The following is a 17,064-nucleotide window of genomic DNA, read 5'->3' as shown; positions in this document are numbered from 1 at the left end:
TTTAAAAAAAGATTCCTCATAATTTGACCTTTTTTTTTTTTTAATTTGACCCTTTTGGTCACACAATTACTTCATTTCATTCCACCCCACAGTTCTATACAAGTGATTCCCAAAGTGTAGTCTAAGGACCACCTGTATCAAGTACCTGTGATGAAATCAAATGACTTTGCCCCCAAATAAGGTTAGGATCTCAGGCAAAGGAATATAAGAATCTACATTTTCATAAGATCTCCAGGAGATTTGGCCTTGCACAGTATTTGACAACCACTGCCCTACATTTTAGCCACGCTGAACTTTCCCCTATTTCCTTGCTCCTAATGTCCTTTGCTGCCTTATTCATATGAGGTAGATTTGCTATCTACCTCAAATGCCACCTCTGCTATGAAGCCTCTGGCCAATCCCTAGGTAACTGGCTATTCCCTTCTCTGTGCTTCTAGCACTTTGTTCATCTTCCGTATAGTACTTAGTACCTACTATAACTATATACTTACATGTCTGTTTTTCCTCCTATAATGTGAGCTTGAAAACAGAGACTATGACTTAACTTACTTTTATATTCCCAGCACGTAGGACATAATAGACATACAATAAATGTTTGTTGAACAAATGAATGAATGGATAAAAAGAGCTAAACTAGCCATTCCACAAATATTTTTTTGATTTTTAAAATTTAAATTCAATTAACTAACATACAGGGCATTACCAGTTCAGCAACCCATCAGTCTTCTATAACACCCAGTGCTTACCACATCACACACCCTCCCCAATGTCTACCACCCAGCCACCCCATTCCACCCCTACCCAGCAACCCTCAATTTGTTTCCTACGATTAAGAGTCTCTTATGGCTTATCTCCCTGATTTCACCTTGTTTCATTTTTCCCTCCTTTCCCCTATGACCCTCTGTATTGTTTTTTAAATTCCGCATGAATGAGATCATATAACTGTCTTTCTCTGATGGACTTATTTTGCTTAGCATAATAACCTCTGGTTCTATCCACAAATATTTGAGTGCCTACAACATGCTAGGCACTGTTATAGTACAAGAAAAGAGCCAGAACTTTTTGCCTCTAAGACAGTTAGAACCCTGGACACATAGTTCTATTTTAAGTCTCTTCTTACATTTTATCTGTAGAAACTTCCAAATGAGCCACTTGTTTATTCATGCTTAGGAAAGAACCATTTATCTGGTGTTTATAAGTGAGCAGCATTATGACAAGTGGCAGTGGGAAAACACAATGCTCTTTGTCTATTCCCATAAATGTGCTTTAAGAGTCCAGACTCAATTTCATAGAAACCTTCTCTTTAACACTGTCTAGAGAATATAACTTAAAGAGATGGCGAAGAAGAAAGCAGTAAATGAAGACCAAGCCAAAGTGATTTTGCCAATAAATACTTTAATGAGAACCGAGGTCTGTAACATACATAGCAGTAACTGCCCTGGCCTATGCCTTCTGCTCTAGCCCAAATCTGGGGCTAATCAACTACATTTAACCAACATTTGAAAAGAAGGCCATGTTGAATGTCATCCATCAGTATCCATCTTCATAGAAGATACCAATCTGGGGCCAGAGTCGTAATGTTAACACTTCCTCTCAGGGAAAAGTTAACATGGTAACACAAACACATGAACAATTTTGAACCACCCTAGAGTTCTTCCATCAGGAGGCTTGGGAGACCAGCAGTTCAGTAAACACAACTTTGTCAAAATACATTAGAACATGGAAAAAAGGGAAAAGAGTAGAAAGACTGGCAGGGCTTGGCTCACATATAATTCAGTCCTTAGATTTGAAGCCTCTTGAGCTGCTCGTATGTAATAAAAAACTGAGGAGTAAGTCATGGAAGATCACTGGGTTGATAGTGAAGCCTAACCCTGTTCTAAAAGTGTGTATTGCATTCTCTTACACTGAGTAGTGTGTGCTCTTCTGAGTTATACTTGCTTAAGTCTTTTTAAAACCAATACCTGGCAAGTCAAGATGTGTTGAGTGCCCATTATGTGCCCATTATGATTTGGCATGTAGCAATAAAAACAGATTAAAACTCTAACATACTTATAGTCTTCAGGGGCAAACAGGTCACACACACACACACACACACACACACACACACACACACAAGAATGTTAATGACAACATATAATTCAATGCTAAGAATAGTTACAGTCTTCAGGTGATTAAATCAATCCCAAAAGAGAGAGATACTATCTCCCTCAGCCTATAGACTCCACAAGGGCAAGGAATCAAATTTCACCCTGCAATCCTCACAATACACAGAAGCCATACACAATATGCAATTCACCTCTCTGCACAGAGGAGGCACTCAAACACAAGCTAAAGAAACGAGATCCACCCATGAGGAAAGAACCCTACTTGGCCTGACTTCCTTTGCTCTATGAATGTTTTCTGTTTTATTATTGCCCCAGTTATTTTGGTCCTATAGTTAGGAGTAGGAAATATGGACCACCTCAGCATGTTGGGCAAATCCCAAAAGGGTTTCCAAAAACTTTGTAACCCCTTCCAGATTTGGTTGTCCTTAAAGAGGAAACCTTGGTACATCTTTTCTGCGGCCTTTAGTTTGTACTAGACTCCATCCTAAAGCCATTTCTCTACTTGGTTCCATCCTCAACGGTCACCACTAGATTGCCTGAGTTAATCACTTGCCTCAAGGTATCAATAATCAAAATTTCCTTCCCATAGCCTAGAATTACCTGGTAGCTTGAAGCATCTGTTTTCATTCTCATATTCTAAAAGGATACAATGATGTTCCAGGGTCCAAGTCGAAGCCAGTTTGGCCAAAATCCTTTATAGAGTGCAAAAAATCCCTCATGTTTCCACATCTGAGGGAAAGATATAATAAAAAATATAGTGAATTCCCCTTACTATTTACATCTGACACTTACTTTTCTTTTAGTACTCCTCTTCCATGTCCCTCCCCAACAACTTATGGCTCCATGAATGCTGTTTTTCTAAAGACATAATTTTGAATTCATATATACTCTAAATCTACCTGCTCATTCAACAAATATTTAAGCACCTTCCACATGCAAGGTACTCTTCTTGATGTTTACTATACTCTTCTCTGGTTTACTATTATTAATGTTATAATTATTTTCTATTATTACTATTATAGCAAACCAAAGAAAGTGTGGTAGCCAGCCTCCAAGATGACCCCAATGAAAGCTACTACCAGTTTTTCATACCCTTGTATAACCCCTCCCACAACATCCCAGGAGAGGTCTGTGTCCCCAAGAGAATACAGCAGTAGTCTGTCACTTCCATGTTATGTTCTAAAAAATGTTTATCTAAAAGGCTTCTGCATCTGCCTTTTTCTCTCTTGAATTGTTCAGAGTAGAGAAAGCCAGCTGTCATGTCATGAGGAAAGGCCCAGATGGGTGAGAAAATATGGCTTCCAGCCAACAGCCAGAGAGGAACAGAGGCTTCCTGCTAATAGACACATGAGTGATCTTCGAAACAGATATCGAAGCTCCAGTCAAGCCTTCGGATGGCTGCAGCCCTAGCTGACATCTGACTACAATTTCATGGGAAAATCTAAGCTGAAATCACTGAATTAAGTTGCTTCTGAATTCCTGACCCATGGAAACTGGGAGATAATGTATGCTTGTTTTAAAGCACTGAGTTTTAGAGTGATTTGTTATACAGGAAGAGAGAACTTACACAGTCCTTGCTTTTATGGAGTGCATACTCTAGCAGAGCTGACAACCAAATACACAGACTAATATATATTACATTCAGAAATAATAAATGCTAATAGGAAAATGAAAGTAGGGTAAGGCAATAGGGAGTTGGCCAAGTCACTATCCTTCTGTTTCATTATATTAAATTCTGTGTAATGCCATGGACTACCTCATATAAATGCTTTCAAGATTACATGAGGAACAATGTGAATTGCTTTCAATTTAGGTTTCCTGTTTTATACTATGGGAGTCCTACACATACCAACTGAGTGGTTATTAGAATTAAATTACAAATTATGCATACCAAAGATCATAAACTGATGGTGTGTTGAATTCAGCCAACAGAAACAGTTCCTATTTAGTGGACTGTTTTGTGTTTTGTTTTTTTTTTTTGGTTTTTTTTTAGTGGACTGTTTTAAAATATCTATTAAGTAACTACTGTATGTTAGGTACATTGAAAATGTTATTCTGCCCTTCCATTGGTGAAGTAAAATCCACCACTATACTAAAAATGGATATATTTGGATAAGACAATAATATGAGAATCCAAACTTATAAATATCCTCTATTTTCATCCTATAGTTTAGGAATACTAGAGATAATTATCTTTACTAACTACTTTTCTGAACCAACAGTAGCAGAATAAAGGCACCTTTTATAGAAACATAGTGGTAACAGGCTCCCCCCGCCCCCCGCAACAGATTACCAGCAAATGCTGAAGTCTCAGACCAAAATTAATGTTAGAAAATTGTGAAATTCAGCCAAAATAAAACCTAGATGAAGAATCACAGACTGCTAAAATGGCAAGGGACCTTAGAGATACATCCAATATAATAAACATAGTTAATTTATATATTAAATTATAAGTGGTATCACTTTCCTGCCTGGTGCTCTTCGAAGGCTTCCCCATGGATTTCATTCTAATTGCACATTTTCTATGATGACCTGTAAGATCCTACATGACTCAGCCCCTACCAGTCTCTCCAGGTTCATTTCCTGCTACTCTCTCCTTCACTTACCACACTCAGCCACACAAGCCTTCTCTTTAACCCTTAAACATTAGCAGTTCATTTCCAACTCAGGACCTCTATGCCTGTTCTCTCTTTATGAAATGTTTTTCTCCTAAATCTTCACGTGGCCACCTTCTTCTCATCAAGAAGAGATGTGATCTCTGCTCAAATGTCACATCCTCACAGTGTTTTCCTGGGTAGCCTAGCTGAAGTTGTTGCCTATCATCATTACCAAGTCACTGTCTAATGCTCTATTAATGTCTTTACAGCATTTACTTCTACCTGAAATTATATTATTATTTGTGTGTTTATTGTCTGTCTCCCTCAACTAGAATGTGGTCTCCAGGACAACAGGGAGTATGCCTGTCTTGTTTACCATTATATCCCCAACAACTAACACTGTCTGGCACAAGGAAGTTTCCTATAAATACCTAAATGAGTATTTGTTGGGTAAACGAACATACAAATACAATGAGGGTCTCTGACATACCCATGAGCCATATGAATATTAAAAAGCTCCAAACAGTGACCAACTCCTTCAGAACATTAAGACTAGGAGGCCCATTTTTTGGTTTTACGCAGTTTTGTGAAAACAAACAAGAACTTTTGTAACAGAGACAACAGACTACTTCATAAACTTATGCATTCGTTCAATAAGCAGTTTGCTGTGGATAAAGTGATAAGATGCACACAGTCCTGCCTTTACAGTCTGGGGGGGGGCAGGAAGACTTTAAAGCAATTAAAATAAAATGTAGTAAGTGTGAATAAATATAATATAATCATATAATGGAATATTATCCAGCCATAAAAAGGAGAAATACACTGATACACACTACAACATGAATGAGTCTTCAAACATTATGGTAAGTGAAAGGAATGAGTCAAAAAGGTCACATATTGTATGATTCCATTTATAGGAAATACCCAGAATAGGCAAATCTATAGAGATAGAAAGTAGTTCAGTAGTATCCTAGGACTGGGAGGAAAGGAAAGGGGGATGATAACTAAAGGGTACAAGGTTCCTTTTTGAATTCATGAAAATATTTTAAAATCGACTGTGATAATGATGGCCACACATCTGTGCATATACCAAAAGCCACTTTGAACAGGTAAATTTTATGATATGTAAATTAGTCCTCAAAAAAGATGTTTAAAAAAATAATGTTGACAGAGCAAGTACAAGAAACTATGTACAGATAACCTAGTTCAACAGTCAGGGAAGGCCTGTATGAAAAAGTAATGAGATTTGAAGAATGAATAGGAGCTAGCCAAGTGAAAAGGATATTTAGGCTAGGGTAGGGGCATCTATTTTTTTAATAATAAATTTATTTTTTATTGGTGTTCAAGTTGCTAACATACAGAATAACACCCAGTGCTCATCCCGTCAAGTGCCCCCCTCAGTGCCTGTCACCCATTCACCCCCACCCCCCGCCCTCCTCCCCTTCCACCACCCCTAGTTCGTTTCCCAGAGTTAGGAGTCTTCATGTTCTGTCTCCCTTTCTGATATTTGGGTAGGCGCATCTAACAAAGCATATGGCATAGATGAAAATTTGAGAATGAAAGAAAGTCTACTAGTAGAAATTGTACAGTCCTTCTGGAATGTAGAATAAAGGTAGTAGTGATTAAGCTGTAGGAGGAAAAAGGGGCCAAATCATATAGAGTCTTGGGTCAACGAGAGGCCATTTAAGGATTTTAAGATAGAAGTAACAGGATAAGATTTGCAGCTGTTTGTTTCTATGTCAGAGATGAATGCATGACTTCACTCACCAGTGCTCTGGGATTGTTACTGATGAAAAAATAAAGCATGATGCCATCATATATAATGACAATATAGAGCAATCATTATAAAGAATGTTAACAGCAAGTGAATGAGTAAACATAAGTAAAGGTTACTGACAATATGAAAATATGATTCTGGGATGCCTGGGTGGCTCAGTGGTTGAGCGTCTGCCTTTAGCTCAGGTAGTGATCCTGGGGTCCTAGCATCAAGTACCACATCTGGCTCCCTGCAGGGAGCCTGCTTCTCCCTCTGCCTATGTCTCTGCCTCTCTCTGTGTGTCTCTCATGAATAAATAAAATCTTTTTTAAAATGGAAGAAAATGGGGATCCCTGGGTGACTCAGCAGTTTGGCACCTGCCTTTGGCCGAGGGCGCGATCCTGGAGTCCCGGGATCGAGTCCCGCATCGGGCTCCCGGCATGGAGCCTGCTTCTCCCTCTGCCTGTGTCTCTGCCTCTCTCTCTCTCTCTCTCTCTCTCTCTCTCTCTCTCTCATGAATAAGTAAATAAATCTTTGGGAAAAAAAAGGAAGAAAATATTATTCTGGGGCACCGGGCTGGTTTGGTCAGTTAAGCATCATGCTCAAGTCATGATCCCAGGGTCCTGGGATTGAGCCCTGTGTCGGGCTCCCTGCTCAGTGGGGAGTTTCCTTCTCCTTCTGCCCCTCCTCCTTCCCTCATGTTCTGTCAAGAAAGAAAGAAAGAAGGAAAGAAAGAAAGAAAGAAAGAAAGAAAGAAAGAAAGAAAGAAAGAAAGAAAGAAAGAAAGAAATAGAATCTTTAAAAAATATATGTTTCTGCCAATACAACACAACATGGAGGTTCTAAGTATAAATTTTGGTGTATACTTTGGTGTAAACTTTTTAGGTGTATAATCTTGGTTAAGCCACTCTGATCTGAGCTCCCTTTTTTATAAAATGGAAAACATATCTACTCCACAGGATAGTGTGTGGCACATAATAAGCATTCACTAAATGCTACCTATTACTCTATTATTGTACCTTCTGTCTCCTCTTAGCCAACCTTCTTGAAAGAATATTTTACACTTGTCTACTTACTCTTGAATCCCATGGGTTTATCTGTCTCCATTAGAATTAAACTGTCATGAAGGCTAAAATGTTTTGTTCACCCAACTAGAACAGCACCTGGCACATAAGACTTAAACATTTTTGTATTCAACGAATGAGTAATTAAACACACTCTTCATACTAATCTAGCTTTTGCAAACACAAACCCAGAAAACCCCCTCTAGAACATAATAAATCCAATAGAAATTTTTAGTCTTTATATTGGATCTCTCTATTCCAGTTGACATTAAATAAGTACTCATTTCTTCTTGAAACTCATTACTCCCTTGGCTTCCATTACTCTTGTAAGCTTCCTCATTATCTTCTGTTATCTTTTGGTGTCTTTCCTAAATTCCCCACCTGCCAAGCCCTTAGCAACTGGTAATTCCCCAAAGTTATTTCCTTGGCCCTACCCTTTGTCCCTATAGCAGCTATTGTCAAACGAAAGGAGAAGCATGTCAGAAATATCAAGGCGGAGCTTTTACCAAACTCTACTCCCCAGAGTCTGAGAATCATTTCCTCTGTGAATCACTATTAATGGAAGTAGTTCATAATACTCTAGTGTGCTAGAAAGGGAAAAAAGTTGAGAACTCCTCTACCTTTTCTCCTTGATCTTCCCCTCCACAATTGCATAACACCCGTACACTACTGATTCCCCAGGCTCCATCTATACCCCTAAACTCTCCCCTGAGTTAAGAGTAAGATATCCAAATAGATCCACTGGGTGTTCCTCATGCACTTCAAACTAAGTGTCAAAATTGTACTGTCTCCCCAAAAACCTGCTCCCCTATGATATCTCTGTCAATGAGTACCACCACATGGTCACCAAAACAAAACAAAAAACAGGAAGTCATCTCTGACACCTCCTTTCTCCTACACCTCTCCACACCCAGTCAATCTACTCCTGTTGACTTTATCAACTAAACTATTCTCAACTCTATCCCACCTTCTGCATCCCCACTACAATGCTCAAGTTCAGGCTTCATTGCCTCTAACTTAGATTACTATGAAAGCCTTCTAATCAGCTTCCTTATCTCTAAATCAGGGTTTCTCAAAGAGTAGTACCCAGATTAGCAGCCTCAGTAGCGTCTGAGAAATGGTTATAAATGCAAATTCTCAGGTCCTACTCCAGACCTACTGAATCAGAATTTGGTCATGGGGCCTCTGGTCATGGGGCCCAGCCATCTGCAGTTTAATAAGCCCTCCAGGTAATTCTGATGCATGTTAATGTCTTAAGAACCACTGCTCCAGGCTTATCACCTTAGATTAATGGCTTTCAAATTAGGTAAACACCGCAATCACCTGAAGAGTTTTAAATACATTCAACCTGGGTCCTACCCTAGGAAGTTCTGATTGGTCTATAAGGTAGATGCAGGAGCTGTTTAAGTTTCCCAGGTGATTCCAATGTGCACCTAAGACTGAGAACCACTGTCTTAGATTCAATCTCTACAAAGCCAAAGTGATCTAAAATACAAATCTGACCTGATTAAAATCTTTAAATAGCTCCCCGTCAAGTAATAAGAAAAAAGCCCAAGCACCTCAGCATAGCATTCAATAGCCTTTATAACATAATTAACCCTTGGCCGTCAACATGAAAAAGGCACTATAGTATAGAGGTTAAAAATGTTGGTTTGAAACCAAATGGTCTGAGCTGAAATCCCACTAGCTGTGAAACCTTGGTCAGGTTAGTGCTTCAGGATCTACTTCATGGGATAATGATGAGGATTAAGTGAATGAATATATGTAAGTCTCATTAGAACAGTATCTCATACACAGTAAGGCATTCAACAGATGTGAGTTACTATTATTCAAGATGCCACCAACTTAGACTAAAATTCCCTCCCATGGGTCCCTGAGTTTATCACTTACCAAGCTGTGTTGGTTATCTGTATACCTGCAGTATACTCTTATTTATCTGTATCTACTAAAATGGTGCCTGTTAGATAATAAATCATTGTTAAACTAAACTGATAGCAGCAGAAAAACCATATGGAAATGTCATATTTTAGCTGCAAATTTTCTTTTTGTAGATGATCACCAATGATTATATAATACATTTCTGATATTCAGCTTCCTACATAACAGCAGAAACTTTTCAAAGGCAAAGTGTGAGCAACAGCACAATACTGAACTGAAATTGAGTACCAGATTTTCTATTACGGGGTCCCCATCTTGTATGAAGCAGGCAAATGTGGGATATGTTTAGTCCCTTCTCTCAATAATTCTACATGGTACTATCAATAAAAATATCCTGCAGTCTCAAGCATTCAAACTGGAATGATAATTATTAAGGACCACTGTGTATCAGCAGATTGCCAAGGAAACATCTTTTCTACCTGGGAATTATTCTGAGAGGCTATTAAAATATACATAATGATTCTTCCATCTTCAAAATGATACATAGCAACTAAGAATAAGGACTGAATGTCTGAGACATCAAAGAAAATTAAAAATGCAAACCAAGCTTACAGTGTGCATACCTTTAAAATACCATCCAAAGTACCCTTGTAGAGGTCCACATGTCCCACAATTGCTCTCTGGTTCATCATGCGAGTTCGAACCACATCAACTGGATTGGAAGCCAGAGCCCCGGCCAAGCCACATGTAAAGCTGGAACTAAAGGTGAAAACTTTAGGACAGACTGCATCACTTCCAACCCTGACTAAACATACATTGAGCCCAATGTACAATGAGTCAGACTCATCAGATATGCGAGTTCGAACCACATCAACTGGATTGGAAGCCAGAGCCCCGGCCAAGCCACATGCAAAGCTGTAACTAAAGGTGAAAACTTTAGGACAGACTGCACCACTTCCAACCCTGACTAAACATACATTGAGCCCAATGTACAATGAGTCAGACTCATCAGATAAAACCTGGTACTTGCCTTTTCATTCCAATCTAAAGAAAAAGGAAATATTTTCTAAAGAAACAGGACTCAAAATTTATTCCTATGGGGTACCTAGCTGGCTCAGGCAGGAGAGTATGCAACTCTAGATTTCAGGGTAAGTTTGAGCCCCTTATTACAGTAGTTGGCTGGCTCAGTCGCTTGAGTTTCTGACTCTTGGTTTCAGCTCAAGTCATGATCTCATGGGTTGTGGAATTGAGCCCCTTGAGCCCCTAGGGATTGGTGATTCTCTCCCTCTGCCCCTCCCCCCACTCATGCTCATGCATGCTTGCTCTCTCTAGAAAGAACAGATAATTTTTTTAAAAAAAAGTTATCCTTTACTTTTTAATCCAAAACTCAGCCTTTTGCGGGGGGGGGGAGGGACTTATAAGTCTAGCAAGATCTCTAAGAAGAAAGTATCACTCATCATCTATTAGTTACATTAAATTTTCATATCACAGCATCATATACCAAATGCATTTCAGCAGTAGTGTCATAAAAGCTGCAAGATGGAGAGAATGTAAGATGAGATTAACAACAGTTTTCAGCCCAAAATTGTGGTTTTGTTTCACAGGCCCTATAAATTTTCACTTTTTTGTGATTCTCATTGAGAAAAGTTTACTTTCTAATAAAAAATTAACCAAAGCATATAAGGGATAAGTTTAGATATAGAGGCTGTGTATGAACAAATGCAAATCCTACAGACATCTGATAGGCTATTGTAATAGACACTGCTACCAAGTACCAAAATACCCATAGCATGTGGTATCTCTGTACAAGTACTGGAAGGCTTGAAGTTCTAGTGATAAGAAAGACAGGGGTATTTATACCATCTGTACCCATTATTGATTCTATATGAGGACTTCAGTGAAAGATGCTTTTTGTGCTCCAAATAATAGAAATATGGAATACGTACAACCTCTCACACTTACACAAAGTGAGTTAAAATTGTGTCTCCCATCACCCCTGACAATATTAAGTGCTTCTTTGTAATATCATAGACTGGCAGCTCTACACCCACAACGATGGCAGCCCGCTGAGCAGTTGGGACGACACCCTGCAAAACATAAGTGATATTACACACCAAAAAAATACACAAGTAAAAAAAAATACACAAGTAGTGACATAAGTCTAAAAGTGAACAATATAGTTTGAGAGTTAGAAAGTAACATAACATAAAAATCCAAGTCTGAGGTACAGAGGGTCATTCTTTCAAATCAATGACTAATAGTGGAACACTTAGAAATCCAAATTTACTTATTGTACTAAAAATAATTGATATGACACCCAAAGCACAAGTGACAAAAGAAAATAAGCTGGACTTTATCACAACTAAACATTTTTGTGATTCAAAGGATATCATCAAGAAAGTAAAAAGACAGCCTACACAATGGGAGAAAATTTTGCAAATCATATATATCTGATAAGGGACTAGTAGCCACAATGTATAAAAACTCTTACAATACAACAATAAAAAAAATCCCAATTTAAAAATGGGCAAAATATCTGAATAAACATGTCCACAAAGAAAGATACACAAATGGACAGTAAGAATATGAAAAGATGAGCAACATTATCAGTCATTAAAAAAGGCAAATCAAAATCACAGTGACATAATGCTACGCACCAATAGGGTAGCTATAATAATAATAATAACAATAATAAAAAGTATTGGTGAGGATGTAGAGAAATTGAAACTCTTATACACTGCTGGTGAGAATGTAACAGGGGGGCAACCGCTGTGGAAAATACTTCAGGAATTCCTCAAAGGAGTTAAACATAGAATTACTATGTGACTCAGCAATTTCACACCAATTAATTATTATTCAGCCATAAAAAGAAATGAAGTGCTAATAAATGCTAAAACACAGGTGAAACTTGAAAATAGTATGCTAAATGAAAGAGGCTTGTCACAAATGCTGCATATTGCATGATTCCATTTATATGAAATGCCAGGATTGGCAAATCCATAGAGATAGAAAATAGATTAGTAGTTGTCTACAGCTGGAAGGGTTGGGGAACATGGAAGTGGTTGTTAATGGTTATGGGGCTTCTTTTTGTGATGATTAAAATGTTCTAAACGTACACACTGGTGATGGTTGCACAAGTCTGTGAGTAAACTAAAAACCATTAAATTACACACTTTAAGGGGCGCCTGGATGGCTTAGTCGGTTGAGTGTCTGCCCTTGATTTCAGCCCAGGTCATAATCTCAGGGACCTGAAATCAAGCCCTGCATCCGGCTCCCTGCTCAGCAGGGCATCTGCTTAGGATGCTCTCCCTCTATGCCCCTCCTCCTGCTCACGTGGCTCGCTCACTCTCCAAAATAAATAAATAAATCTTTTAAAATTACACACCTCAAGATGGTGAATTTTATGGTATGTGAATTATCTCAATAAAGATGTTACAGGGGCAGCCCCAGTGGCGCAGCGGTTTGGCGCCGCCTGCAGCCTGGGATGTGATCCTGGAGACCCAGGATCGAGTCCCACATCGGACTCCCTGCATGGAGCCTGTGTCTCCCTCTCCCTCTACCTGTGTCTCTGCCTCTCTGTGTCTATGAATAAATAAATAAAATCTTTTTAAAAAAATAAAGATGTTACAAAAAAAATAAAACCATGACACAAAAGTGAGTGGAGAGAGGAGAGCTTCTTAGTTTAATTTATAGAATTTTAGGATGTGCAGAAAAGATACACCAGGATGACAACAAAGGTATAATGCAGCCAGGGAGGCCAAGATAAGGAGGTACTTCCTTACAAGTCCTCCTGCTATCAGCTTTTTGCTCCCTAGCAGAATATTCCTATTACAAATCATGTTACAGCACAGGGATGCTAGAACATTAAAAGTCATGCTTTTGAGGAATATTAATAATAGAAGAAAATGCTGATAACATTAAAGAAGGCAAGACATTTAGTATTAATCTAACTTTGAGAAAAAGGATATATGCACACACACAAAATTTTTATAAAGGATTAGAAAGAATACAGCAAAATATTTTTCTTTATCTGGAATTAGGGTAAGAGATAAGTTAATTTTCATTGTTATGCCTTTATATATTTTAAAAATTCACAATAAATGTTTTACTTTCATAACTCTGTTTAAATATAACTTAAAATTAAAAATAACACTCCACGGGGACAACTGCTTTCTGGGATACCTGTTATATTAAAGTTCTCAATCACCTATAAATTCCTAAACTCAATTTATAAAGTGGAAGCAATATAGCTGTGCTATCACCAGGAAATATCAGATTGTGCTGATCAGGCTGGCTGGCCCAACGGTGCCTTTCTCTCTGATCCTTCCACCTGCTCAACTGTGTTAGAAGATGATCTTCACAGAAGTCTACCTTGCTGAACAGTAAGGCCCCAAACTGGAGCCCATGGGCCAAATTCAGGCTATAGACATGCTGTGTGCCCTACACAGTATTTCTAGACAGCTGAATTAGCTGTCAACATAAAAAAACAGGATACTTCACATAGGAATGCAGATTTCCAACTTCTCTTGAAAGCCCAGAAAATTTGGCCACACTGGATTCCCATCATGCATGACAGCAATGAACAGGGCAGGTGCTCTCCAATTCACCAGTCCCCATCACTCTCTACAGTCTCTTCAACTCTGATATAAGTTCCAGTTACTTTGTTACTGCACTTGAGCTGTTAATTCTTACAATGGAGTCCGAAAATAAAATGTTACCAGTACCCATGTGACAAGCAAAGCAGGAAAAGAAAACACTGACAAAGAAGACCATGTGTTTGAGGAAAAATGCAAACCTATTTTCTTGTTGAAATGAAAAAATATTCATGTATTTTTAACAAGCAAATAATACATGGCTGAGTTAAAAGAATACATAACACAATGTACTTCACTTCTTTATCTTACATGTCTGGAGGATGTAAGCAGCCTGGATCATAAAAGTAGCTATGCTCCATTCCTCAAAATATTAGACATAGAATTACCAAATGATCCAGCAATCCCACTTCTGGGCATATACACAAAAGAACTGAAATCAGAGTCTTGAAGAGATATTTGCACACCCATATTCAGAGTAGCATAATTCACAAGAGCAAATATATGGAAACAACCTAAATGCCCATTAACAGATGAACATATAAATAAAATGTGGTATATACACACAATGAAATATTATTCAGCCTTTAAAAAGGAAGGATATTCTGATACATGTGACAACATGAATGAACCTGGAGGACATTATACTAAATAAAGTAAGCCCGTAACAAAAACAGAAATATTGTATGATTCCACTTTACACGAAGTACCCAGAAAAGTCAAATTCATAGAGACAGATAGAAGGATGGTCACCAGGGGCTAGGGAAAGGGGGTAATGGGGAGGAGTTGTTTAATGGGTATGGAGTTCTAGTTGTATAAGATGAAAAGCATTATGGAGGCTGGCTGAATAACAATGTAAATGTACTTAACACTACTAAACTGTATACTTAAAAATGGCTAGGATGGTAAGTTTTATGTTATATGTATTTTACCACAATTAAAACTTTTTTATTAAGAATAAAGTAGCTATGTTCCCCTGACAAAATCTCCCTATTGTATTTATTGTTCTTTGTCTTTCCCTTAGCATTACTTTGTGAAAATTTTCTAGTTAGATCCATTTTCTGGTTTTAAATTAGACTAGTCAAGAAAGTACACCCTCTATTGTCAAAAAGCAAACCTCAAGGATCATTAATGGATGCTAAGATCATTAGGTGAAAGGTTATTAAATAATAAAATATATGCATGTTGTTAGAATGTCACCCTACAGATTACCCACTAATTACAAAGGGGGAAAACTTTTATCTTTTATGATGGTGAAATCTGGTGGACATCATCTTACCAAGTAATCAAATTCAGCATCATTAATTGTGCAATAACCTAACATGTACTTATTGCTGTGATGCAGTATGAAATATACAGTGGCACCTATGAAGTTCTCTTATCAAAATGTTTAACAGTAATCTAATCAAGCCAACACATCTAACTTCCAGTTTGCAGGAAATACAGGGGAAATATTCTATAAGAAAACTGATCTGGGGATGCCTGGGTGGCTCAGCGGTTAAGAGTCTGCCTTCTGCTCAAGGTGTAATCCTGGAATCCCAGGATCAAGTCCCATATCAGGCTCCTGCGTGGAGCCTGCTTCTCCCTCCACCTGTGTCTCTGCCTCTGTGTGTGTGTGTGTGTGTGTGTGTGTGTGTGTGTCTCATGAATAAATGAATAAAATCTTAAAAAAAAAAGAAAACTGACCTGATGTCATCAATAAAGGAAATCTGAATATAAACTAGGTATTAGATATTAGGGACTTTTTAACTTCCTTAGGTGTGATAATGGTATCATTATTATGCATTATTATGTAGGAGAATGTCCTTATTCTTAGAAGGAAATGCATAATGAACTATTTAGGAGAGGGCCATGATGTCTGCAACTTCCTTAGAAATAGTTCGGAAAAAAAAAACAGGGGCACGTGGGTGGCTCAGTGGTTGAGCATCTACCTTTGGCTCAGGTCATGATTCCGGGGTCCTGGAATTGAGTCTCACATGAAGCTCCCCACAGGGAGCCTTCCTCTCCCTCTGCCTATGCCTCTGCCTCCCTCTCTATATCTCTCATGAATAAATAAAATCTTAAAAAAACAATGAATGTGATGTGTACATTTATCTGTGTATACTACACATGCATAGAGATAAAGAAAATTTAGCCAGACTTTAACAGTCATTTAATCTGGGTAGGTAAGGTGTTCACTGTTGTTCTTTCAACTTTTCTGTATGCTTGAAAATTTTTATAGGAATTTGGGGGGAAATAACAAAGGAAGAAAAAAAAAGCTCTCTTCTTTAAGAGTCTATTAATGAATTTCCCATTCTACTCTCTGTATATTCTACTAGTAGTCCTCTTTAGTATTATAATATTAAGTGATTAAAATAAGATAAAAAGATATAGGAACAATAAAAAAGGAATATAGATATAAGACTGGATAATAATATGACAAAATGTTAACAGTGATTATCTCTAGCTAGTAAAAGTACTGGTTTTTTTTTCTCTTTAAAGATCTCAGTATTTTATAGTACAATTTTTACTTTTTATAAGGTTAAAAAAAGTTGTTTTAGGTAAACAGAGACTATCATAAACATATATTGCTGTGTTAATATAAAACTGGTGGCATAATATATATTGAAAAACTAAATTCACTGTGAATTTGAGCAAATCAGAATGACTACCTCAAATAATGTAGTAACTTCTCTCAACCTCCAAATATTAGGCAGAAATAAAGACAACTAGAAAGCTTTGATCCTTTCATAGGTAATAGAAGCTTCTTACCTTATCCTCTGGGTTACCAAGAATCAGTGTAAGATGACAATTCATAGGTTTATGGCTTTATATATGCAAATTATATGAAATGGGCATAAAACGATACCAGGAAAAGAGTACTCACTCTCCACAGACCCCTGGTACCTTCTTGTTGATATATATCGATGAAGCTGCCAATCATGCTGCCTTGGAACAAGCTCCCCTGAGCCTGCATTCGAATCTAAAATAAGAAGATTCTTATTCTCTGTTTCAACAGAGACCAAAATAAGATGTTTCACACATTCAAAATAAAGAAAACAGTATTTGGGAATTATCAGAAAAATTATCCTG

General features: G+C 37.8%; 1 protein-coding gene across 6 annotated transcripts in view; it reads right to left on the bottom strand.

The window, feature by feature from the left end:
• Positions 1-1,375: 1,375 nt before the first annotated feature.
• SLC25A14 (solute carrier family 25 member 14) overlaps positions 1,376-17,064 on the bottom strand; it is a 31,893-nt gene continuing 16,204 nt past the window's right edge. For 5 of the 6 annotated variants that reach the window (XM_041740287.1, XM_041740286.1, XM_041740288.1 and 2 more), the window contains 5 exons: positions 16,859-16,954; positions 11,363-11,487; positions 10,024-10,159; positions 2,754-2,834; positions 1,376-1,822 (listed from right to left, as the gene is read on the bottom strand). In XM_041740287.1, coding sequence (XP_041596221.1) covers positions 1,781-1,822; positions 2,754-2,834; positions 10,024-10,159; positions 11,363-11,487; positions 16,859-16,954 — 480 coding nt within the window. In that variant the 3' untranslated portion in view covers positions 1,376-1,780. The remainder of the gene's footprint in view (positions 1,823-2,753; positions 2,835-10,023; positions 10,160-11,362; positions 11,488-16,858; positions 16,955-17,064) is intronic. The other variant, XM_041740290.1, reaches the window with a different exon arrangement.

The sequence above is a fragment of the Vulpes lagopus genome, chromosome X (genome assembly GCF_018345385.1).
Source record: "Vulpes lagopus strain Blue_001 chromosome X, ASM1834538v1, whole genome shotgun sequence".
NCBI lineage: Eukaryota > Metazoa > Chordata > Mammalia > Carnivora > Canidae > Vulpes > Vulpes lagopus.
This window is presented reverse-complemented; position numbering and strand designations above follow the sequence as displayed.